We start from the raw sequence: 26,964 nt of genomic DNA on the forward strand, positions 1-26,964 counted from the left end.
GGTATTAGACTACTGCTAAAGGAGTGTAGAAACCTGAGAACCTGCTGGGGGGGGGGGGGGGTATTAGACTACTGCTAAAGGAGTGTAGAAACCTGAGAACCTGCTGGGCGGGGGGGGGTATTAGACTACTGCTAAAGGAGTATAGAAACCCGAGAACCTGCTGGGGGGGGGGGGGGTTTAGACTACTGCTAAAGGAGTATAGAAACCTGAGAACCTGCTGGGGGGGGGGGGGGTATTAGACTACTGCTAAAGGAGTGTAGAAACCTGAGAACCTGCTGGGCGGGGGGTATTAGACTACTGCTAAAGGAGTGTAGAAACCTGAGAACCTGCTGGGGGGGGGGGGGGGGGGGGGGGTATTAGACTACTGCTAAAGGAGTATAGAAAACTGAGAACCTGCTGGGGGGGGGGGGGGGGTATTAGACTACTGCTAAAGGAGTGTAGAAACCTGAGAACCTGCTGGGGGGGTATTAGACTACTGCTAAAGGAGTGTAGAAACCTGAGAACCTGCTGGGGGGGGGGGGGGGGGGGGGTATTAGACTACTGCTAAAGGAGTATAGAAAACTGAGAACCTGCTGGGGGGGGGGGGGGGGGGGTATTAGACTACTGCTAAAGGAGTGTAGAAACCTGAGAACCTGCTGGGGGGGTATTAGACTACTGCTAAAGGAGTGTAGAAACCTGAGAACCTGCTGGGGGGGGGGGGGGGGGGGGGGTATTAGACTACTGCTAAAGGCGTATAGAAACCTGAGAACCTGCTGGGGGGGGGGGGGGGGGGTATTAGACTACTGCTAAAGGAGTGTAGAAACCTGAGAACCTGCTGGGGGGGGGGGGGGGGGGTATTAGACTACTGCTAAAGGAGTGTAGAAACCTGAGAACCTGCTGGGGGGGGGGGGGGGGGGTATTAGACTACTGCTAAAGGAGTATAGAAACCTGAGAACCAGCTGGGGGGGGGGGGGGTATTAGACTACTGCTAAAGGAGTATAGAGACTTGAGAACCTGCTGGGGGGGGGGGGTATTAGACTACTGCTAAAGGAGTGTAGAAACCTGAGAACCTGCCGGGGGGGTATTAGACTACTGCTAAAGGAGTGTAGAAACCTGAGAACCTGCCGGGGGGGGGGGTATTAGACTACTGCTAAAGGATTGTAGAAACCTGAGAACCTGCTGGGGGGGAGGGGGGGGGGTATTAGACTACTGCTAAAGGAGTATAGAAACCTGAGAACCTGCTGGGGGGGGGGGTATTAGACTACTGCTAAAGGAGTATAGAAACCTGAGAACCTGCTGGGGGGGGGAGGGGTATTAGACTACTGCTAAAGGAGTGTAGAAACCTGAGAACCTGCTGGGGGGGGGGGGGGGGGTATTAGACTACTGCTAAAGGAGTATAGAAACCTGAGAACCTGCTGGGGGGGGGGGGGGGGGTATTAGACTACTGCTAAAGGAGTATAGAAACCTGAGAACCTGCTGGGGGGGGGGGGGGGTATTAGACTACTGCTAAAGGAGTGTAGAAACCTGAGAACCTGCTGGGGGGGGGGGGGGGGGGGTATTAGACTACTGCTAAAGGAGTATAGAAACCTGAGAACCTGCTGGGGGGGGGGGGGGGGGGTATTAGACTACTGCTAAAGGAGTATAGAAACCTGAGAACCTGCTGGGGGGGGGGGGGGTATTAGACTACTGCTAAAGGAGTGTAGAAACCTGAGAACTTGCTGGGGGGGTATTAGACTACTGCTAAAGGAGTGTAGAAACCTGAGAACCTGCTGGGGGGGGGGGGGGGGGGCTATTAGACTACTGCTAAAGGAGTGTAGAAACCTGAGAACCTGCTGGGGGGGGGGGGGGGGTATTAGACTACTGCTAAAGGAGTGTAGAAACCTGAGAACCTGCTGGGGGGGGGGGGGGGGGTATTAGACTACTGCTAAAGGAGTGTAGAAACCTGAGAACCTGCTGGGGGGGGGGGGGGGGTATTAGACTACTGCTAAAGGAGTGTAGAAACCTGAGAACCTGCTGGGGGGGTATTAGACTACTGCTAAAGGAGTGTAGAAACCTGAGAACCTGCTGGGGGGGGGGGGTATTAGACTACTGCTAAAGGAGTGTAGAAACCTGAGAACCTGCTGGGGGGGGGGGGTATTAGACTACTGCTAAAGGCGTATAGAAACCTGAGAACCTGCTGGGGGGGGGGGGTATTAGACTACTGCTAAAGGAGTGTAGAAACCTGAGAACCTGCTGGGGGGGGGGGGGGGTATTAGACTACTGCTAAAGGCGTATAGAAACCTGAGAACCTGCTGGGGGGGGGGGGGGGTATTAGACTACTGCTAAAGGAGTGTAGAAACCTGAGAACCTGCTGGGGGGGGGGGGGGGGGGGGTATTAGACTACTGCTAAAGGAGTGTAGAAACCTGAGAACCTGCTGGGCGGGGGGGGGGGTATTAGACTACTGCTAAAGGAGTATAGAAACCCGAGAACCTGCTGGGGGGGGGGGGGGGGTATTAGACTACTGCTAAAGGAGTGTAGAAACCTGAGAACCTGCTGGGCGGGGGGGGGTATTAGACTACTGCTAAAGGAGTATAGAAACCCGAGAACCTGCTGGGGGGGGGGGGGGTTTAGACTACTGCTAAAGGAGTATAGAAACCTGAGAACCTGCTGGGGGGGGGGGGTATTAGACTACTGCTAAAGGAGTGTAGAAACCTGAGAACCTGCTGGGCGGGGGGTATTAGATTACTGCTAAAGGAGTGTAGAAACCTGAGAACCTGCTGGGGGGGGGGGGGGGGGGGGGGGTATTAGACTACTGCTAAAGGAGTATAGAAAACTGAGAACCTGCTGGGGGGGGGGGGGGGGTATTAGACTACTGCTAAAGGAGTGTAGAAACCTGAGAACCTGCTGGGGGGGTATTAGACTACTGCTAAAGGAGTGTAGAAACCTGAGAACCTGCTGGGGGGGGGGGGGGGGGGGTATTAGACTACTGCTAAAGGCGTATAGAAACCTGAGAACCTGCTGGGGGGGGGGGGGGGTATTAGACTACTGCTAAAGGAGTGTAGAAACCTGAGAACCTGCTGGGGGGGGGGGGGGGGGGGGTATTAGACTACTGCTAAAGGAGTGTAGAAACCTGAGAACCTGCTGGGGGGGGGGGGGGGGGTATTGGACTACTGCTAAAGGAGTATAGAAACCTGAGAACCAGCTGGGGGGGGGGGGGTATTAGACTACTGCTAAAGGAGTATAGAGACCTGAGAACCTGCTGGGGGGGGGGGGTATTAGACTACTGCTAAAGGAGTGTAGAAACCTGAGAACCTGCCGGGGGGGTATTAGACTACTGCTAAAGGAGTGTAGAAACCTGAGAACCTGCCGGGGGGGGGGGTATTAGACTACTGCTAAAGGATTGTAGAAACCTGAGAACCTGCTGGGGGGGAGGGGGGGGGGGTATTAGACTACTGCTAAAGGAGTATAGAAACCTGAGAACCTGCTGGGGGGGGGGGTATTAGACTACTGCTAAAGGAGTATAGAAACCTGAGAACCTGCTGGGGGGGGGAGGGGTATTAGACTACTGCTAAAGGAGTGTAGAAACCTGAGAACCTGCTGGGGGGGGGGGGGGGGGGTATTAGACTACTGCTAAAGGAGTATAGAAACCTGAGAACCTGCTGGGGGGGGGGGGGGGGGGGGGTATTAGACTACTGCTAAAGGAGTATAGAAACCTGAGAACCTGCTGGGGGGGGGGGGGGGTATTAGACTACTGCTAAAGGAGTGTAGAAACCTGAGAACCTGCTGGGGGGGGGGGGGGGGGGGGGTATTAGACTACTGCTAAAGGAGTATAGAAACCTGAGAACCTGCTGGGGGGGGGGGGGTATTAGACTACTGCTAAAGGAGTATAGAAACCTGAGAACCTGCTGGGGGGGGGGGGGGGGGGGGTATTAGACTACTGCTAAAGGAGTGTAGAAACCTGAGAACTTGCTGGGGGGGTATTAGACTACTGCTAAAGGAGTGTAGAAACCTGAGAACCTGCTGGGGGGGGGGGCTATTAGACTACTGCTAAAGGAGTGTAGAAACCTGAGAACCTGCTGGGGGGGGGGGGGGGGGGTATTAGACTACTGCTAAAGGAGTGTAGAAACCTGAGAACCTGCTGGGGGGGGGGGGGGTATTAGACTACTGCTAAAGGAGTGTAGAAACCTGAGAACCTGCTGGGGGGGGGGGGGGGGGGGGGTATTAGACTACTGCTAAAGGAGTATAGAAACCTGAGAACCTGCTGGGGGGGGGGGGGGTATTAGACTACTGCTAAAGGAGTGTAGAAACCTGAGAACCTGCTGGGGGGGGGGGGGGGGGGGGGGGTATTAGACTACTGCTAAAGGAGTATAGAAACCTGAGAACCTGCTGGGGGGGGGGGGGGGGGGGGTATTAGACTACTGCTAAAGGAGTATAGAAACCTGAGAACCTGCTGGGGGGGGGGGGGGGGTATTAGACTACTGCTAAAGGAGTGTAGAAACCTGAGAACTTGCTGGGGGGGTATTAGACTACTGCTAAAGGAGTGTAGAAACCTGAGAACCTGCTGGGGGGGGGGGGGGGGCTATTAGACTACTGCTAAAGGAGTGTAGAAACCTGAGAACCTGCTGGGGGGGGGGGGGGGGGGGGGGGTATTAGACTACTGCTAAAGGAGTGTAGAAACCTGAGAACCTGCTGGGGGGGGGGGGGGGGTATTAGACTACTGCTAAAGGAGTGTAGAAACCTGAGAACCTGCTGGGGGGGGGGGGGGGGGTATTAGACTACTGCTAAAGGAGTGTAGAAACCTGAGAACCTGCTGGGGGGGGGGGGGGGTATTAGACTACTGCTAAAGGAGTGTAGAAACCTGAGAACCTGCTGGGGGGGTATTAGACTACTGCTAAAGGAGTGTAGAAACCTGAGAACCTGCTGGGGGGGGGGGGTATTAGACTACTGCTAAAGGAGTGTAGAAACCTGAGAACCTGCTGGGGGGGGGGGGGGGGTATTAGACTACTGCTAAAGGCGTATAGAAACCTGAGAACCTGCTGGGGGGGGGGGGGTATTAGACTACTGCTAAAGGAGTGTAGAAACCTGAGAACCTGCTGGGGGGGGGGGGGGGTATTAGACTACTGCTAAAGGCGTATAGAAACCTGAGAACCTGCTGGGGGGGGGGGGGGGGGTATTAGACTACTGCTAAAGGAGTGTAGAAACCTGAGAACCTGCTGGGGGGGGGGGGGGGGGGGGGTATTAGACTACTGCTAAAGGAGTGTAGAAACCTGAGAACCTGCTGGGCGGGGGGGGGGTATTAGACTACTGCTAAAGGAGTATAGAAACCCGAGAACCTGCTGGGGGGGGGGGGGGTTTAGACTACTGCTAAAGGAGTATAGAAACCTGAGAACCTGCTGGGGGGGGGGGGTATTAGACTACTGCTAAAGGAGTGTAGAAACCTGAGAACCTGCTGGGCGGGGGGTATTAGACTACTGCTAAAGGAGTGTAGAAACCTGAGAACCTGCTGGGGGGGGGGGGGGGGGGGGGTATTAGACTACTGCTAAAGGAGTATAGAAAACTGAGAACCTGCTGGGGGGGGGGGGGGGTATTAGACTACTGCTAAAGGAGTGTAGAAACCTGAGAACCTGCTGGGGGGGTATTAGACTACTGCTAAAGGCGTATAGAAACCTGAGAACCTGCTGGGGGGGGGGGGGGGTATTAGACTACTGCTAAAGGAGTGTAGAAACCTGAGAACCTGCTGGGGGGGGGGGGGGGGGGGGTATTAGACTACTGCTAAAGGAGTGTAGAAACCTGAGAACCTGCTGGGGGGGGGGGGGGGGGGGTATTAGACTACTGCTAAAGGAGTATAGAAACCTGAGAACCAGCTGGGGGGGGGGGGGGTATTAGACTACTGCTAAAGGAGTATAGAGACCTGAGAACCTGCTGGGGGGGGGGGGTATTAGACTACTGCTAAAGGAGTGTAGAAACCTGAGAACCTGCCGGGGGGGTATTAGACTACTGCTAAAGGAGTGTAGAAACCTGAGAACCTGCCGGGGGGGGGGGGGGGTATTAGACTACTGCTAAAGGATTGTAGAAACCTGAGAACCTGCTGGGGGGGAGGGGGGGGGGTATTAGACTACTGCTAAAGGAGTATAGAAACCTGAGAACCTGCTGGGGGGGGGGGTATTAGACTACTGCTAAAGGAGTATAGAAACCTGAGAACCTGCTGGGGGGGGGAGGGGTATTAGACTACTGCTAAAGGAGTGTAGAAACCTGAGAACCTGCTGGGGGGGGGGGGGGGGGGGGTATTAGACTACTGCTAAAGGAGTATAGAAACCTGAGAACCTGCTGGGGGGGGGGGGGGGTATTAGACTACTGCTAAAGGAGTATAGAAACCTGAGAACCTGCTGGGGGGGGGGGGTATTAGACTACTGCTAAAGGAGTGTAGAAACCTGAGAACCTGCTGGGGGGGGGGGGGGGGTATTAGACTACTGCTAAAGGAGTATAGAAACCTGAGAACCTGCTGGGGGGGGGGGGGTATTAGACTACTGCTAAAGGAGTATAGAAACCTGAGAACCTGCTGGGGGGGGGGGGGGGGGGTATTAGACTACTGCTAAAGGAGTGTAGAAACCTGAGAACTTGCTGGGGGGGTATTAGACTACTGCTAAAGGAGTGTAGAAACCTGAGAACCTGCTGGGGGGGGGGGGGGGGGGGCTATTAGACTACTGCTAAAGGAGTGTAGAAACCTGAGAACCTGCTGGGGGGGGGGGGGGGGTATTAGACTACTGCTAAAGGAGTGTAGAAACCTGAGAACCTGCTGGGGGGGGGGGGGGGGGGGGGTATTAGACTACTGCTAAAGGAGTGTAGAAACCTGAGAACCTGCTGGGGGGGGGGGGGGGGGGTATTAGACTACTGCTAAAGGAGTGTAGAAACCTGAGAACCTGCTGGGGGGGGGGGGGGGGGTATTAGACTACTGCTAAAGGAGTGTAGAAACCTGAGAACCTGCCGGGGGGGGGGGGGGGGGGGGTATTAGACTACTGCTAAAGGAGTGTAGAAACCTGAGAACCTGCCCGGGGGGGGGGGGGGGGTATTAGACTACTGCCAAAGGAGTGTAGAAACCTGAGAACCTGCTGGGGGGGGTTTTAGACTACTGCTAAAGGAGTGTAGAAACCTGAGAACCTGCTGGGGGGGGGTATTAGACTACTGCTAAAGGAGTGTAGAAACCTGAGAACCTGCTGGGGGGGGGGGGGGGGTATTAGACTACTGCTAAAGGAGTGTAGAAACCTGAGAACCTGCTGGGGGGTATTAGACTACTGCTAAAGGAGTGTAGAAACCTGAGAACCTGCTGGGGGGGGGGGGGGTATTAGACTACTGCTAAAGGAGTGTAGAAACCTGAGAACCTGCTGGGGGGTATTAGACTACTGCTAAAGGAGTGTAGAAACCTTGGAACCTGCTGGGGGGGGGGGGGGTATTAGACTACTGCTAAAGGAGTATAGAAACCTGAGAACCTGCTGGGGGGTATTAGACTACTGCTAAAGGAGTGTAGAAACCTGAGAACCTGCTGGGGGGGGGGGGGGGGTATTAGACTACTGCTAAAGGAGTATAGAAACCTGAGAACCTGCTGGGGGGTATTAGACTACTGCTAAAGGAGTGTAGAAACCTGAGAACCTGCTGGGGGGTATTAGACTACTGCTAAAGGAGTGTAGAAACCTTAGAACCTGCTGGGGGGGGGGGGGGGTATTAGACTACTGCTGAAGGAGTATAGAAACCTGAGAACCTGCTGGGGGGTATTAGACTACTGCTAAAGGAGTGTAGAAACCTGAGAACCTGCTGGGGGGTATTAGACTACTGCTAAAGGAGTGTAGAAACCTGAGAACCTGCTGGGGGGGGGGTATTAGACTACTGCTAAAGGAGTGTAGAAACCTGAGAACCTGCTGGGGGGGGGTATTAGACTACTGCTAAAGGAGTGTAGAAACCTGAGAACCTGCTGGGGGGGGGGGGGGGGTATTAGTCCTACTGCTAAAGGAGTATAGAAACCTGAGAACCTGCTGGGGGGTATTAGACTACTGCTAAAGGAGTGTAGAAACCTGAGAACCTGCTGGGGGGGGGGGGTATTAGACTACTGCTAAAGGAGTATAGAAACCTGAGAACCTGCTGGGGGGGGGGGGGTATTAGACTACTGCTAAAGGAGTGTAGAAACCTGAGAACTTGCTGGGGGGGTATTAGACTACTGCTAAAGGAGTGTAGAAACCTGAGAACCTGCTGGGGGGGGGGGGGGGGTATTAGACTACTGCTAAAGGAGTGTAGAAACCTGAGAACCTGCTGGGGGGGGGGGGGGGGGGTATTAGACTACTGCTAAAGGAGTGTAGAAACCTGAGAACCTGCTGGGGGGGGGGGGGGGGGTATTAGACTACTGCTAAAGGAGTGTAGAAACCTGAGAACCTGCTGGGGGGGGGGGGGGGTATTAGACTACTGCTAAAGGAGTGTAGAAACCTGAGAACCTGCCGGGGGGGGGGGGGGGGGGTATTAGACTACTGCTAAAGGAGTGTAGAAACCTGAGAACCTGCCCGGGGGGGGGGGGGGGGGGTATTAGACTACTGCCAAAGGAGTGTAGAAACCTGAGAACCTGCTGGGGGGGGTTTTAGACTACTGCTAAAGGAGTGTAGAAACCTGAGAACCTGCTGGGGGGGGGTATTAGACTACTGCTAAAGGAGTGTAGAAACCTGAGAACCTGCTGGGGGGGGGGGGGGTATTAGACTACTGCTAAAGGAGTGTAGAAACCTGAGAACCTGCTGGGGGGTATTAGACTACTGCTAAAGGAGTGTAGAAACCTGAGAACCTGCTGGGGGGGGGGGGGGGTATTAGACTACTGCTAAAGGAGTGTAGAAACCTGAGAACCTGCTGGGGGGTATTAGACTACTGCTAAAGGAGTGTAGAAACCTTGGAACCTGCTGGGGGGGGGGGGGTATTAGACTACTGCTAAAGGAGTATAGAAACCTGAGAACCTGCTGGGGGGTATTAGACTACTGCTAAAGGAGTGTAGAAACCTGAGAACCTGCTGGGGGGGGGGGGGGGGTATTAGACTACTGCTAAAGGAGTATAGAAACCTGAGAACCTGCTGGGGGGTATTAGACTACTGCTAAAGGAGTGTAGAAACCTGAGAACCTGCTGGGGGGTATTAGACTACTGCTAAAGGAGTGTAGAAACCTTAGAACCTGCTGGGGGGGGGGGGGGGGTATTAGACTACTGCTGAAGGAGTATAGAAACCTGAGAACCTGCTGGGGGGTATTAGACTACTGCTAAAGGAGTGTAGAAACCTGAGAACCTGCTGGGGGGTATTAGACTACTGCTAAAGGAGTGTAGAAACCTGAGAACCTGCTGGGGGGGGGGTATTAGACTACTGCTAAAGGAGTGTAGAAACCTGAGAACCTGCTGGGGGGGGGTATTAGACTACTGCTAAAGGAGTGTAGAAACCTGAGAACCTGCTGGGGGGGGGGGGGGTATTAGTCCTACTGCTAAAGGAGTATAGAAACCTGAGAACCTGCTGGGGGGTATTAGACTACTGCTAAAGGAGTGTAGAAACCTTAGAACCTGCTGGGGGGGGGGGGGGGGGGGGGGTATTAGACTACTGCTAAAGGAGTGTAGAAACCTTAGAACCTGCTGGGGGGGGGGGGGGGGTATTAGACTACTGCTAAAGGAGTATAGAAACCTGAGAACCTGCTGGGGGGTATTAGACTACTGCTAAAGGAGTGTAGAAACCTTAGAACCTGCTGGGGGGGGGGGGGGGGGGGGGGGGTATTAGACTACTGCTAAAGGAGTATAGAAACCTGAGAACCTGCTGGGGGGTATTAGACTACTGCTAAAGGAGTGTAGAAACCTGAGAACCTGCTGGGGGGTATTAGACTACTGCTAAAGGAGTGTAGAAACCTGAGAACCTGCTGGGGGGTATTAGACTACTGCTAAAGGAGTATAGAAACCTGAGAACCTGCTGGGGGGGGGGGATATTAGACTACTGCTAAAGGAGTATAGAAACCTGAGAACCTGCTGGGGGGGGGGTATTAGACTACTGCTAAAGGAGTGTAGAAACCTGAGAACCTGCTGGGGGGTATTAGACTACTGCTAAAGGAGTGTAGAAACCTTAGAACCTGCTGGGGGGGGGGGGGGGGTATTAGACTACTGCTAAAGGAGTATAGAAACCTGAGAACCTGCTGGGGGGTATTAGACTACTGCTAAAGGAGTGTAGAAACCTGAGAACCTGCTGGGGGGTATTAGACTACTGCTAAAGGAGTGTAGAAACCTGAGAACCTGCTGGGGGTATTAGACTACTGCTAAAGGAGTGTAGAAACCTGAGAACCTGCTGGGGGGGGGTATTAGACTACTGCTAAAGGAGTGTAGAAACCTGAGAACCTGCTGGGGGGGGGGTATTAGACTACTGCTAAAGGAGTGTAGAAACCTGAGAACCTGCTGGGGGGGGGGGGGGTATTAGACTACTGCTAAAGGAGTGTAGAAACCTGAGAACCTGCTGGGGGGGAGGGGGGGGGGGTATTAGACTACTGCTAAAGGAGTATAGAAACCTGAGAACCTGCTGGGGGGGGGGGGGGTATTAGACTACTGCTAAAGGAGTATAGAAACCTGAGAACCTGCTGGGGGGGGGGGGGTATTAGACTACTGCTAAAGGAGTATAGAAACCTGAGAACCTGCTGGGGGGGGGGGTATTAGACTACTGCTAAAGGAGTGTAGAAACCTGAGAACCTGCTGGGGGGGGGAGGGGTATTAGACTACTGCTAAAGGAGTGTAGAAACCTGAGAACCTGCTGGGGGGGGGGGGGGGGGGGGTATTAGACTACTGCTAAAGGAGTATAGAAACCTGAGAACCTGCTGGGGGGGGGGGGGGGGGTATTAGACTACTGCTAAAGGAGTATAGAAACCTGAGAACCTGCTGGGGGGGGGGGGGGGTATTAGACTACTGCTAAAGGAGTGTAGAAACCTGAGAACCTGCTGGGGGGGGGGGGGGGGGGGGGGGTATTAGACTACTGCTAAAGGAGTATAGAAACCTGAGAACCTGCTGGGGGGGGGGGGGTATTAGACTACTGCTAAAGGAGTATAGAAACCTGAGAACCTGCTGGGGGGGGGGGGGTATTAGACTACTGCTAAAGGAGTGTAGAAACCTGAGAACTTGCTGGGGGGGTATTAGACTACTGCTAAAGGAGTGTAGAAACCTGAGAACCTGCTGGGGGGGGGGGGGGGGCTATTAGACTACTGCTAAAGGAGTGTAGAAACCTGAGAACCTGCTGGGGGGGGGGGGGGGGGGGTATTAGACTACTGCTAAAGGAGTGTAGAAACCTGAGAACCTGCTGGGGGGGGGGGGGGGGTATTAGACTACTGCTAAAGGAGTGTAGAAACCTGAGAACCTGCTGGGGGGGGGGGGGGGGGTATTAGACTACTGCTAAAGGAGTGTAGAAACCTGAGAACCTGCTGGGGGGGGGGGGGGGGGTATTAGACTACTGCTAAAGGAGTGTAGAAACCTGAGAACCTGCCGGGGGGGGGGGGGGGGGGGGGGGTATTAGACTACTGCTAAAGGAGTGTAGAAACCTGAGAACCTGCCCGGGGGGGGGGGGGGGTATTAGACTACTGCCAAAGGAGTGTAGAAACCTGAGAACCTGCTGGGGGGGGTTTTAGACTACTGCTAAAGGAGTGTAGAAACCTGAGAACCTGCTGGGGGGGGGTATTAGACTACTGCTAAAGGAGTGTAGAAACCTGAGAACCTGCTGGGGGGGGGGGGGGTATTAGACTACTGCTAAAGGAGTGTAGAAACCTGAGAACCTGCTGGGGGGTATTAGACTACTGCTAAAGGAGTGTAGAAACCTGAGAACCTGCTGGGGGGGGGGGGGGTATTAGACTACTGCTAAAGGAGTGTAGAAACCTGAGAACCTGCTGGGGGGTATTAGACTACTGCTAAAGGAGTGTAGAAACCTTAGAACCTGCTGGGGGGGGGGGGGGGGTATTAGACTACTGCTAAAGGAGTATAGAAACCTGAGAACCTGCTGGGGGGTATTAGACTACTGCTAAAGGAGTGTAGAAACCTGAGAACCTGCTGGGGGGGGGGGGGGGGGGTATTAGACTACTGCTAAAGGAGTATAGAAACCTGAGAACCTGCTGGGGGGTATTAGACTACTGCTAAAGGAGTGTAGAAACCTGAGAACCTGCTGGGGGGTATTAGACTACTGCTAAAGGAGTGTAGAAACCTTAGAACCTGCTGGGGGGGGGGGGGGGGGTATTAGACTACTGCTGAAGGAGTATAGAAACCTGAGAACCTGCTGGGGGGTATTAGACTACTGCTAAAGGAGTGTAGAAACCTGAGAACCTGCTGGGGGGTATTAGACTACTGCTAAAGGAGTGTAGAAACCTGAGAACCTGCTGGGGGGGGGTATTAGACTACTGCTAAAGGAGTGTAGAAACCTGAGAACCTGCTGGGGGGGGGGGGTATTAGACTACTGCTAAAGGAGTGTAGAAACCTGAGAACCTGCTGGGGGGGGGTATTAGACTACTGCTAAAGGAGTGTAGAAACCTGAGAACCTGCTGGGGGGGGGGGTATTAGACTACTGCTAAAGGAGTGTAGAAACCTGAGAACCTGCTGGGGGGGGGTATTAGACTACTGCTAAAGGAGTGTAGAAACCTGAGAACCTGCTGGGGGGGGGGGGGGGGGGTATTAGTCCTACTGCTAAAGGAGTATAGAAACCTGAGAACCTGCTGGGGGGTATTAGACTACTGCTAAAGGAGTGTAGAAACCTTAGAACCTGCTGGGGGGGGGGGGGTATTAGACTACTGCTAAAGGAGTGTAGAAACCTTAGAACCTGCTGGGGGGGGGGGGGGGGGGTATTAGACTACTGCTAAAGGAGTATAGAAACCTGAGAACCTGCTGGGGGGTATTAGACTACTGCTAAAGGAGTGTAGAAACCTTAGAACCTGCTGGGGGGGGGGGGGGGGGGGGGGGGGGGGGTATTAGACTACTGCTAAAGGAGTATAGAAACCTGAGAACCTGCTGGGGGGTATTAGACTACTGCTAAAGGAGTGTAGAAACCTGAGAACCTGCTGGGGGGTATTAGACTACTGCTAAAGGAGTGTAGAAACCTGAGAACCTGCTGGGGGGTATTAGACTACTGCTAAAGGAGTATAGAAACCTGAGAACCTGCTGGGGGGGGGGGGGGTATTAGACTACTGCTAAAGGAGTATAGAAACCTGAGAACCTGCTGGGGGGGGGGGGTATTAGACTACTGCTAAAGGAGTGTAGAAACCTGAGAACCTGCTGGGGGGTATTAGACTACTGCTAAAGGAGTGTAGAAACCTTAGAACCTGCTGGGGGGGGGGGGGGGGGGTATTAGACTACTGCTAAAGGAGTATAGAAACCTGAGAACCTGCTGGGGGGTATTAGACTACTGCTAAAGGAGTGTAGAAACCTGAGAACCTGCTGGGGGGTATTAGACTACTGCTAAAGGAGTGTAGAAACCTGAGAACCTGCTGGGGGGTATTAGACTACTGCTAAAGGAGTGTAGAAACCTGAGAACCTGCTGGGGGGGGGGTATTAGACTACTGCTAAAGGAGTGTAGAAACCTGAGAACCTGCTGGGGGGGGTTTTAGACTACTGCTAAAGGAGTGTAGAAACCTGAGAACCTGCTGGGGGGGGGGTATTAGACTACTGCTAAAGGAGTGTAGAAACCTGAGAACCTGCTGGGGGGGGGGGGGGTATTAGACTACTGCTAAAGGAGTGTAGAAACCTGAGAACCTGCTGGGGGGGGGGTATTAGACTACTGCTAAAGGAGTGTAGAAACCTGAGAACCTGCTGGGGGGGGGGGGGGGTATTAGACTACTGCTAAAGGAGTGTAGAAACCTGAGAACCTGCTGGGGGGGGGGGGGGGGGGGGTATTAGACTACTGCTAAAGGAGTGTAGAAACCTGAGAACCTGCTGGGGGGGGGGGGGGGGGTATTAGACTACTGCTAAAGGAGTGTAGAAACCTGAGAACCTGCTGGGGGGGTATTAGACTACTGCTAAAGGAGTGTAGAAACCTGAGAACCTGCTGGTGGGGGGGGGGGGGTATTAGACTACTGCTAAAGGAGTGTAGAAACCTGAGAACCTGCTGGGGGGGTATTAGACTACTGCTCATTAAAGTCACAGAGAGGAGACAACAGTTACGGTCTTCATTAAAGTCACAGACAGGAAAAGAGACTACCGTTACAGTCTTCCTCTCTACCTCACCCACTGAGACAGACTTTATTGATTTCTATGAATGACAGCTACATCCTGTCACTGCACTCTTCATTAAAACAAATCACCTCTTCTGAAGGAGTTTATGTGAAGGGGGGGGAAACTATTTTAGCACGGTTTGCCTATAAACTAGACGTAGATGATTCAGTCTAAAAAGTACACACTTCAACACTCAGTGTTTTTATTTTATTTAACTAGACAGTTAAGAAGAAAATAAATCTTATTTTATGACGGCCTACCCCGGCCAAACCCGGACAGCGCTGTGCCAATTGTGCGCCGCCCTACGGGACTCCCAATCACGGCCGGATGCGATACAGCCTGGATCAATAAATCAAACTACAAATACCTACTCAACATCCACCAACCCCATTTCTCAAGCCTAATAGGTAGGGAGCCTTCAGAAAGTATTCACACCCCTTAACTTATTCCACGTTTTGTTACAGGCTGAATTCAGAACATATTTTATATCACTGTTTTCATCAACCATCTACACACAATGCCACATAATTACAAAGTGAAAATAAGTTTATATTTTACATAAGTATTCACACCCGAATAATACTTGGTAGAAACACCTTTGGCCACTATTACAGCCGTGAGTCTTTCTGGGTAAGCCTAAGAGTTTCACACCTGGATTGTACAACATGTGCCCATCATTCTTTTCAGAATCCTTCAAGGTCATTTAGGACCATAACAGAACCAAAACACAAGAATCACAGATAGAACAACCTTAAATTTATTGTGGACAAACATTCCTATACTTACAATGCACTTTGCCTTTCAGAATCAATTGGTAATGAGACTCAAATTCTTATAGATTCTCTTGTAGAGTATCCTAAACGAGCTCACTGAAGTGTATTAATCATTTGCAGGTCTTGGCCATAGATTTTCAAGTAAATGTAGGTGAAAACTGTAACTTGGCCACTCAGAGACATTCACAGTCTTCTTGGTAAGCATCTCCACTGTATATTTTGCCTTGTGTTCTGGGTTATTTTCCTACTGAAAGAGGAATTCATCTCCCAGTGTCTGGTGGAAAGCAGACTGAACCAGATTTTCCTCTAGGATTTTGCCTATGCGTAGCTCCATTCTGTTTATTTATTTATCCTGAAAAACTCCCCAGTTCTACAAGCATACCCATAACACTTTGTATTTAGGACAAAAATCTAATGGCTTTGCCAATTTGTTTTTCAGTATTACTTCAGTGCCTTGTTGCAAACTGGATACAATATGATTTATTCTGTACAGGTTTCCTTCTTTTCACTCTGTCAATTAGGTTAGTATTGTAGAGTAACTATAATGTTGTTGATCCATACTCAGTGTTTTCCTATCACAGCCATTAAACTCTGTATCTGTTGTAAAGTCAACGTTGGCCTCATGGTGAAATCCCTGAGCGGTTTCCTTCCTCTCCCAACAACTGAGTTAGGAAGGACGCCTGTATCTTTGTAGTGACTGGGTGTATTGATACACCATCCAAAGTGTAATTAATATCACCATGCTCAAAGGGATATTCAATGTCTGCTCTTTATTTTTACCCATCTACCAATAGGTGCCCTTCTTTGCGAAGCATTGGAAAACCTCCCTGGTCTTTGTGGTTGAATGTGTTCTTAATTCCCTGCTCGACTGAGGGACCTTACAGATAAGTGTGTGTGTGTGTGTGTGTGTGTGTGTGTGTGTGTGTGTGTGTGTGTGGTACAACATTTTCTTTGTTAATAAAATACTATTATTGCGCACAGAGCGAATCCATGCAACTTGTTAACCACACGTTTACTCCTGAACATATTTAGGCTTGCCATAACAAAGGGGTTGAATACTTATTGACTCAAGACAATTCAGCTTTTCATTTGCTAGTTAGTAAACATGTTGATAAACATAACTCCACTTATGGGGTATTGTGTGTAGGCCAGTCACAAGAAATTGCGATTGAATCCATTTTAAATTCAGGCTGTAACACAACAAAATGTTTCTGAAGTCCATCTCTCCCTCCCCCTCCCTCTAATTTGCCGGCTCGTCTTTCATTCAGATGAAATTGGTCACAGCTCCACCACAACCCCCCCCCCCCAATGAGTGTGTTCGTCCTATACGCTCTGCCGGTTAACACAATGTAGACGCACACTGACCTCTGACCTCAAGTGCCCAACGCTTGTGTGACCAGGAAGAATCCTCGGCCCTCTGCCGTCTCATCTCCTGTCCAAGGCCTAGGGGTCTGGAACACTTTTGGGGCGAGGGAGAGGGGAAGAAGGGAGGGGTTGTGGGGGAAATGGTGACACACCCCCCCCCCCACATCATACTCTGCCTCTGGCAATCATAGCCCCAGCCCCCCCCCCCAAAGTGAAACACTAATCAATAACAAATGGCATCATGACATTTCAGTCCTAGCCTGGTATTTGTGTAAGAAACAAAAGACCTCTATAGAACCAGAACACAAAGTCCTTAAATAATACATCAATGGCATTAAATCTAAATCTAATCACATTAAATAATCAAACTAGCCTACATTTTTTGGGAAGGGAAAAAAACACAGCATTGAAAGAAATCACTGTCGTAGATCACAGCCATTTTACCGTCAACTCCTAATTCCTTTAATTATCAGACCACAGATTAATTATCTCATCAGAGAGACAGACAAAGAGAGGAGAGGAGAAACTGCGGGAGTCCCCTGTTAATCTACATATCGAGAGGGTCAGTTCAAACATGCCCCCCTTCCAATTCCTCCCTGTTAAACATCAGCGATCGGCATCTCTTTGAAGCACCGCTCAGCTCGTTTCTGCACCCCCACCCCCAGGGGTGGAGGTGGAAGGGGGGGGTAGAGGTGCTTTAGGGGCCCCAGCCCAGTCTCTGCCTGGGCCCTGACGAGGTGAGTGGGACTCAGAGGAAACACTCCTAGCAGTGGGGCTATGGTAGAGGATAAGGCCATCTGAAACACTCCTAGCAGTGGGGCTACGGTGGAGGATAAGGCCATCTGAAACACCCCTAGCAGTGGGGCTACGGTGGAGGATAACTCCATCTGAAACACTCCTAGCAGTGGGGCTATGGTGGAGGATAAGGCCATCTGAAACACTCCTAGCAGTGGGGCTATGGTGGAGGATAAGGCCATCTGAAACACTCCTAGCAGTGGGGCTATGGAGGAGGATAAGGCCATCTGAAACACTCCTAGCAGTGGGGCTATGGAGGAGGATAAGGCCATCTGAAACACTCCTAGCAGTGGGGCTACGGTGGAGGATAAGGCCATCTGAAACACCCCTAGCAGTGGGGCTATGGTGGAGGATAAGGCCATCTGAAACACTCCTAGCAGTGGGGCTATGGAGGAGGATAAGGCCATCTGAAACACTCCTAGCAGTGGGGCTATGGTGGAGGATAAGGCCATCTGAAACACTCCTAGCAGTGGGGCTATGGAGGAGGATAACTCCATCTGAAACACCCCTAGCAGTGGGGCTACGGTGGAGGATAAGGCCATCTGAAACACCCCTAGCAGTGGGGCTACGGTGGAGGATAACTCCATCTGAAACACTCCTAGCAGTGGGGCTATGGAGGAGGATAACTCCATCTGAAACACCCCTAGCAGTGGGGCTACGGTGGAGGATAAGGCCATCTGAAACACCCCTAGCAGTGGGGCTACGGTGGAGGATAACTCCATCTGAAACACTCCTAGCAGTGGGGCTATGGTGGAGGATAAGGCCATCTGAAACACTCCTAGCAGTGGGGCTACGGTGGAGGATAAGGCCATCTGAAACACTCCTAGCAGTGGGGCAATGGTGGAGGATAAGACCATCTGAATGGAGATCTAGTCAGATAAGACACTAAGTAGAAGCCTGAAGCCTCTACATGTCAACCTCGCTTGCAGCCAGTCACATAAATACACAATTGCACAGACAAAACACACGACAACCTCCACCCCCATGTCTATGCACCCCTCCCCCACCCTGGGCTGGCTGGCCGGCTGCTCCTGTTGACGGGCTTTTGTTTGGGCCTGACTCAGGGAGCATATGGCAGGTGGCTCTCTCCCTCCACACACACACACAGTCCCTCCCAACCCTCGGGCCCCCAGGCAGGCCTGCTGCAATGTGTGTGGGTTGGATGGGGTGTAGCTGCTCTTTTTAAAGCCCCTACTCTGTAACACAAACCATCAGCCAACTTATTGCAGGTCATCCACAGCCGGCGCACACACACACACAGATAACCATTAGAAAACATTCAAACCCACCCACTGAACCCATTCAACCAATGCACCAGCATCACACTACACGGTTACAGCTACTAGGCTCCATGTAGCAGGACAGCATCACACTACACGGTTACAGCTACTACGCTCCATGTTGCAAGACAGCATCACGCTACACAGTTACAGCTACTAGGCTCCATGTAGCAGGACAGCATCACGCTACACAGTTACAGCTATGAGGCTCCATGTAGCAGGACAGCATCATGCTACAAGGTTACAGCTATGAGGCTCCATGTAGCAGGACAGCATCACGCTACACAGTTACAGCTATGAGGCTCCATGTAGCAGGACAGCAGCATGGGAGACATCCTGAATAATACACAGCTTAGAACTAACTGTCAACTGCCAGCTGACCTCAATGAGAGGGAACAGACAGAGATATTACAATACAACATGATCTGACCTCGTTGAGATTGCATGAACATAGTGCTGTATATCTATTGGAGATACACCACTTCTGACCTCATCAGGCGACAGTGTTTACATGTAGATGCCACTACACTGTGAAAAAAATAAATAGAGCCAAACTCACTGACTGCAGAGAGAGAGAAAAAAGGTCCAGTCTCCAGGACCACAATTCCATCTAGACACCATTGCCCGAGAGCACACAAACAACTATACATATCTCGGCCTAAACTTCAGCGCCACAGGTAACTTCCACAAAGCTGTGAACGATCTGAGAGAGAAGACAAGGAGGGTCTTCTACGCCATCAACAAACACTAACAAACCCCACAGAGCCCCAAGATAGAAACATAAATTAGACCCAACCAAATCATGAGAAAACAAAAAGATAAATTACTTGACACATGGAAAGAATTAACAAAAAAAAAGTGCAAACTAGAATGCTACTTGACCCTAAACAGAGAGTACACAGTGGCAGAATACCTGACCACTGTAACTGACTCAAAGCTTTGACTATGTGCAGACTCAGTGAGCATAGCCTTGCTATTGAGAACATAGCCTGTCTTCTCTTGAGAGCCAGGTCTGCCTATGTGCACACTGCCTACAAAATGAGGTGGAAACTGAGCTGCACTTCCTAACCTCCTGCCCAATGTATGACCATATTAAAAGATACATATTTCCCTCAGATTACACAGACCAAAGAATCCGAAAACAAATCAAATTTTGATAAACTCCCATATCTACTGGGTGAAATACCAGTGTGACATCACAGCAGCTAGATGTGTGACCTGTTGCCACAAGAAAAGGGCAACCAGTGAAGAACAAACACCATTGTAAATACAACCCATATTTATGCTTATTTATTTTCCCCTTTCGCACTTGAACTTTTGTGAGTGTAATCTTTAACTATTTCACTTGCTTTGGCAATGTTTCCCATGCCAATAAAGCCCTTGAATTGTGTGTGTGTGTGTGTGTGTGTGTGTGTGTGAGAGCAAGTCACAAGTGTATGATTTTATTAGTGAGAACAAATAGCTGCTCTGCAGGGCAGAGTGGTCTGACTTCAGGGACAGAAGAGAAGGATGCCAGGAAGAGCCATGTTGGAAGTCAGTGGGCCACTGTGCATGGAGGGGGAGGGGGGGGGGTCAATGCAAATAGTCCAGGTGGCCAATTGATTAATTGTTGAGCAGGCTTGGGGGGGTAGAAGCTGTTAAGGAGTCTTTTGGACCTAAACTTTGTGCTCCGATAACGCTTGCCGTGCGGTAGCAAAAGAGAACGATCCATGACTCGAGTCTTTGACAACTTTTGGGGGGCTTTCCTCTGACACCGCCTGGTATCGAGGTCCTGGATGGGGCCTTCCTCTGGCACCGCCTGGTATCTAGGTCCTGGATGGGGCCTTCCTCTGGCACCGCCTGGTATCTAGGTCCTGGATGGGGCCTTCCTCTGGCACCGCCTGGTATCTAGGTCCTGGATGGCAGGAAAATTGTCCCCAGTGATGTATGCATTAACCTCTGTAGCGCCTTACAGCCGAGCAGTTGCCATACCAGACGGTGATGCAACCGGTCAGGATGCTCTCGATGGTGCAGCTGTGGAACTTTGAGAATCTGGGGACCCATGCCTCTTCAGTCTCTTGAAGTGTGTCTGGATGTGTTTGGACCATGATAGTTTGTTGGTGATGTGGACACCAAGGAACTTGAAACTCTCGACCCGCTCCACTACAGCCCTGTCAATGTTAATGGGACGTGTTCGGCCCTCCTTTTCCTGTAGTCCACGATCAGCTCATTGGTCTTGCACACATTGAGGGAGAGGTTGTTATCCTGGCACCACACCACCTATAAGCAGTCTCATTGTTGTTGGTGATCAGGCTGACAGTTTGTTGGTTGATGTGAACACCAAGTAGTTCACTACTTTTGACTGGGGCCAATGGGGTGTCTAGTCTTTTGGCATCTACGAGCGCCATTGAAATGATCCGACAATTCAAAGGGTAAGAATTCCTTTAGGAAAAAGGCTTTGATGAAAGGATGTTAAAATACGCAGAAGGACTTTATACAATAGGTCTCCTGACCCTGTGGTTGTGACTGGGAAGAAGAAGTTGGGACACTCCATTTCCTTCCTGTCGCAAATGGAACACGGACAAATACAAACCACAATTTTCTTTACCTTGGTTTTTGTGAATGTCTATGAAAACACACACATCGTTCAAACACAGGGAGAGAGAGAGGTGGAGGAGAGAGACCAGAGAGCGATAGAGATGGAGAGATACTACCAATAGGCTAACAGGATTAAGTGCTGACTGTTGAGAGGTACAATTGAGAGTGTGATTAATTAACCTAGCGCAGAAGCCTGTGGAATTTTAACAAAGACAATGTGTTCCTTTCAAAAGACTATGTACCAAACAACAACACTATTCCCTATATAGTGCACTATTTTGGACCAGGGCCCATAGGGCACGGGTCAAAAGTAGTGCATTACATAGGGAATAGGGTGCCATTTGGGACACAGCGAACGAGCCCAGAGCAAAGCTGGCATCAGACCTGAAACCCAGCAGGACCGGAGTACTGAACAACCAACCAGTCAGAGAAGTTGAGTTAATTAATTAGGCCAGATTCCAGCACCTCAGGAGATTAAACAGCAAACCCAATCAGGACAACCTTGAATCAAACAGCCCTTTCAAGCCTTCATCAATCACACAGAGCTGATCCCTAGAGTCCGACTCTGTTCTCTCACTGAAAGAAGCAATCAAAAGATTCCATTCATTCGTCTAGTAAGAGAATCCTCTAACAGCATTTTTGGTCGATATATTTTCATCTTTTCATTTAGTCTTCCAGTAAACTCTATGAGCTCCCCGAAGCCTCACACACACACGTCTCCCCAGTGAGCGGGCCCCGTCCCAGACTCACAGTTTGATGGCATCATTAGTGTAATTACCCATGATGCTCTGTGAGCTGTGTTAATGTACAGAGTCACAGACTAGCCGTTAATCACCATACACACACACACACACACACACACACACCCACTTACAGCAACTACTCCTACACATAGTAACAGCAGTAGAAGCCTAGATCATGGTATATAATCTGACTCCAAGATCACAAACAGCTATCTGACAAAACCCAGGTCCAAGTTTTCTTTGTGTCTTTATTCCTGCTCTAGTGGGTTTCATACGCTTTGCTGTGTAGGACATTCATTTAGACGGGTGCCATCAGGACATTCATTTAGACGGGTGCCATCAGGACATTCATTTAGACGGGTGCCATCAGGACATTCATTTAGACGGGTGCCATCAGGACATTCATTTAGACGGGTGCCATCAGGACATTCATTTAGACGGGTGCCATCAGGACATTCATTTAGACGGGTGCCATCAAGACATTCATTTAGACGGGTGCCATCAGGACATTGATTTAGACGGGTGCCATCAGGATATTCATTTAGACGGGTGCCATCAGGACATTCATTTAGACGGGTGCCATCAGGAACGACTAAAGACAAAACCCCCCCAGACGTGTTATCAAAGGGCAGGATCAAAGCTACGTGCATGAAGACGTACCGACACAGGTGTAGGATAATCCTCACCAAATCACAGACAGACTGGGTTTCTAGCTAAACAATGTGAAAAGCCACAGCAACACAAATGACATGGGGTTTTCCAGCCATCCATCGTCTGGAAACTGGAGTAAATGATCACTGAAGGTATTGGATGGGAACATAGTGTGTTATAACTTCTTATAACCATTCAACAGTTTATGAAACGTGCTGCGAGAACAAGATGGCGCTGACAGACATGGCAGCCCCACTTCTAGATACTAAGCAACTTTGCAGTATTTTGTTTTTTTGTCTGTTATTTCTTAGGCCAGAATGTTTTTTGTGTGTTATTACACAGAGCAGGAAATATATTTTGGATTTCAGAGCAGCGGTCACTCACCAGCATTACGACGTATCTGAATTGGATCCTTTGTTCGTACACACCAAGGGCAATTGAACTTATCCCAGAGGCTGCTCCAAGATGCCACCGGCGGAGAAGAGGTAGTCTGAGCGGACTTCTAGTTCAACTCAGGAAGTGTGCACACCATCCTCCACTTCCGAGTATATTACCCGCTAATGTTCAGTCTCTGGACAATAAAGTAGACAATGCTCAGCGCGAGGATCTCCTTCCAGAGAGACATCAGGGACAGTAACATACTTTGTTTCACGGACTCATGGCTCTCTCCAAACATACTGTCCCCGTCCATACAGCCAGTTGGGCTCAGTACATCGCGCAGACAGGAATAAATATCTCTCTGGGAAGAAGAAAGGCGGCACTGTATGTTTCAAGTCCTTTGGTTCAACCTACCTAGAATACCTCACAATCAAATGTCGACTGTTTTACCTCCCAAGATAATTCTCTTTGGTTATAGTCACAGATGTGTATATTCCCCCTCAAGCCAATACCACGATGGCCCTCAAGGAACTACACTGGACTTTATGCAAACTGGAAACCACATATCCTTGAGGCAGCATTTATTGTGGCTGGGGATTTTAACAAAGGAAATTTGGAGAAGGCGAAAAGCTTCAAGTTCCTCAGCGTACATGTCACTGAACCTGAAACGGTCCACCCACACAGTGTGGTGAAGAACGCGCAATAACATCTCTTCAACCTCAGGAGGCTGAAGAAATTTGGCTCGTCACCTAAAACCCTCACAAACTTTTACAGATGCACAATTGAGAGCATCTTGTCGGGCTGTATCACCGCCTGGTAGGGCAACTGCACCGCCCAAAACCACAGGGATCTCCAAAGGGTGGTGCAGTCTGCCCAAAGCATCACTGGGGGCAAACTACCGTCCCTCTCGGACACCTACAGCCCCCGATGTCACAGGAAGGCCAAGAAGATCATCAAGGACATCAACCACCAGAGCCACTGCCTGTTCATCCCTCTATTATCCAGAAGGCAAGGTCAGTACAGGTGCATCAAGGCTGGGACCGAGAGACTGATAAACAGCTTCTATCTCAAGGCCATCAGACTTAAATAGCCACCACCCGGTTACTCAACCCTGCACCTTAGAGGCTGCTGTCCTATATACAGACATGGAATCACTGGCCACTTTAATAATGGATCACTAGTCACTAAGAATGTTTACATACTGCTTTACTCATTTCATATGTATATACAGTATTCTATTCTACTGTATTTCAGTCAATGCCATTCCGACATTGTTCGTCCTAATATTTATATATATATTAATTCCATTCTTTTACTTTTAGATGTGTGTATTGTTAGATACTACTGCACTGGTGGAGCTTGGCACACAACCATTTCACGACACCTGCAATAACATCTGCTAAATATGTGTATGTGACCAATACAATTTGATTGGACTGTCAACTGAAGGAAACTGGCAGAGCATTATTCTGTAAAGAATCATGGTACTTACTGGCAAGGAGCAGGCAGGACAGAGCGATGACGTAGAGCTGTTTGACGGCCACATCGTAGTGATCCATGAACAGGTCCAGTAGGTAGACAGACAGGTGTCTGGCTGTAGGACACAGCTGGTAGCGGTTCGACAGTATGGCCAGTAGGTCTGCAAAGTACCGACGCATCCCTATCTGAGGGGAGTGGGCCCGGTACACAGGCAGCTTCAACTCCTAGAGGGAGAGGAAGATAGAGAGGGAGAGGAAGGAGAGGAGGAGAAGGTAGAGGGAAGAGAAACAAGGTGGAGAGAGAGAATTAACACAGGGTCTAACATTAATATAGGTTCAAACACAATATGGGTTATAACATTAATATAGGTTCAAACACAATATGGGTTCTAACACATTCATACAGGTTCTAACACATTCTAACACATTAATATGGGTTCTAACACAAATATAGGTTCTAACACATTAATACGGGTTCTAACAGGTTCAAACACAATATGGGTTCTAACACATTAATACAGGTTCTAACACGTTCTAACACATTAATATGGGTTCTAACACATGAATACAGGTTCTAACACGTTCTAACACATGAATATAGGTTCTAACACATGAATATAGGTTCTAACACATGAATATGGGTTCTAACACATGAATATGGGTTCTAACACATGAATATGGGTTCTAACAGGTTCAAACACATTAATATAGGTTCTAACACACGTTCTAAAACATTAATATAGGTTCTAACACATTAATATAGGTTCTAACTAGAGGTCGACCGATTAATCGGAATGGCCAATCTTGCAACCTTACAGTTAACTAGTACAACGCTCTAACCACCTGCCTCTCATTGCACTCCACAATGCAGCCAGACAGTATGCGCTCTATGGTGCTCCTGTAGAACACAGAGGACAGGGGACAGGCTGATTTTCCTCAGCCTCCTGAGGTTAAAGAGTCGCTGTCTTCTTCACCACGGTGTCCGTGTGGTTTGACCATTTCAGCTCCTCAGAGATGTGTATGTGGAGGAACGTGAAGTTGACAACTGTTTCCTTGGTAGCCCCAGTGAATGAGGATGGGTGCGTGCCCAACCTGGTCCCTCCTAAAGTCCACAACCAGCTCCTCTGTTTTGCTGACGATGAGGAAGAGGTTGTTTACCCCGCACCACGCTGTCAGAGTGCCTACCTCCTCCCTGTAGGCCAGTCTCGTCGTTGTTGGTAATCAGGCCTACTACTGTCGTATCGTCAGCGAACTTGATGGAGTTGGAACTGTGTGAGGTCACACAGTCATGGGTATCCAGGGAATTCAGCGGGGGGACTGAGGACGCACCATTGTGGGTCCAGCATGTTGAGGATCAGTGTGGAAGAGGTAATGTTGCCAACCTTTACAACTTGGGAGGGCGGCCCGTCAGAAAGTCCAGGAACCCGTTACACAGGGAGGAGATCAGTCCCCGGGCCGTGAGATCTGTGGCGGGCTTAGAGGGCATGATGGTCTTCAAGGTAGAGTTGTAATACATAAACAGCATCCTCAGAAATGCATTCTTCATGCACATAGTCCTCGATGTCTTCAGGGTTTGTCCTCGGCAGCTCCGAGTCGTTTTGTTCGAAGTATGAGAAAAAGATGTTTAGCTTGTCCAGTGGGGCGGCATTGGTGTCCGCAAAGTGACTGGCTTTCTTTTGTAACCCGTGATCGTTAGAAGCCCCTGCCACATGGACCTCGTATCCAACCCGCTGAATTGCTCCTCCACTTTGTCTCTATACTTGTGTCTCATCATCTTGATCGATCTGTGTAGGTTGTATTTGTACCGTTTAACAATACAATTGTCCCCTGGTCACCATTGTCCCCTGGTCACCATGCCGCGTTCATAAGCAGCATCTCTCCTTCAGTTTCCCGACAAGGCTGCCATCAATCCATAGTTTTGGATTTGGGTATATTTTGAAAGACACCGTTGGTATCACATAATCTACACATTTTTTGAATGAATTGGCATGTTTATTGATGTTATTCCCAGAGGCAACCTGGAACGTATTCAAGTCCACGTGATCAAAACATGTCATGGAGCATGGATTCCGATAATGTTGTACAGAAGTGAAACCGGAACGTCCCCCTCGAGACAGGGTTCCCCATGGTGGATAAGCGGAGGGGGTGCTAAGGATGCATGGTGGTTCAACAGTAGGGGTTATGTTAAACCCCTAGCACATCTCCCATTCATGTTCAATTAGCAGCTGGCGTTTCAAAGGACAAAATTCGAAGAGAAGACATTACTATTGAACTACAGGACTCTGGTCAAAAGGTGGTGCACTATTTTTTTTTTATTTTTAAAACACACCCCAAGGACGTACCCAGTGTCCTCCTAGTCAACCATATACTGTAGCATAGGGGAATAGAGGAGTGTCGCGTGAGCTTTCAGCTTAAAGATGCATTTGGCAAGGGGAGCGATAAAAACAAACTTCTTCAACTCGCAATGTACTGCCTTTAATGCTTTATGAGTCTGTCTCTATCCTTTGGTTATACAATAAATGCTTTGTTTCTCCTCCTTCATACCACACACAGATGGATATTTGATCTAAAAAAACACAACAACAAGGGCTTTATAATGTGGATTTATTTCATATCAGATTAAATAAGGGATGGATTCATCTTTTTACGTAGTGCTGTACCAGTTTGTGGTTTGCTGCTACAGGCACACGGAAAACATCCACTAAAAACACAGGTTACTATTGTTGTCTACTTCAGAGACAGAGA

The 26,964-nt window shown here is 50.0% G+C and overlaps 1 protein-coding gene across 1 annotated transcript in view; it reads right to left on the reverse strand.

Moving 5' to 3' along the window:
* The window catches only part of LOC110504527 (cyclin-J), a 43,828-nt gene that overhangs the window by 13,291 nt on the left and 3,573 nt on the right, over positions 1 to 26,964 (reverse strand). Inside the window, exon 3 of the mRNA XM_036969785.2 lies at positions 24,234 to 24,444. Coding sequence (XP_036825680.2) covers positions 24,234 to 24,444 — 211 coding nt within the window. The remainder of the gene's footprint in view (positions 1 to 24,233; positions 24,445 to 26,964) is intronic.

The sequence above is a fragment of the Oncorhynchus mykiss genome, chromosome 25 (assembly GCF_057628025.1).
Source record: "Oncorhynchus mykiss isolate SJ-2025 chromosome 25, ASM5762802v1, whole genome shotgun sequence".
In the NCBI taxonomy this organism is placed as follows: domain Eukaryota; kingdom Metazoa; phylum Chordata; class Actinopteri; order Salmoniformes; family Salmonidae; genus Oncorhynchus; species Oncorhynchus mykiss.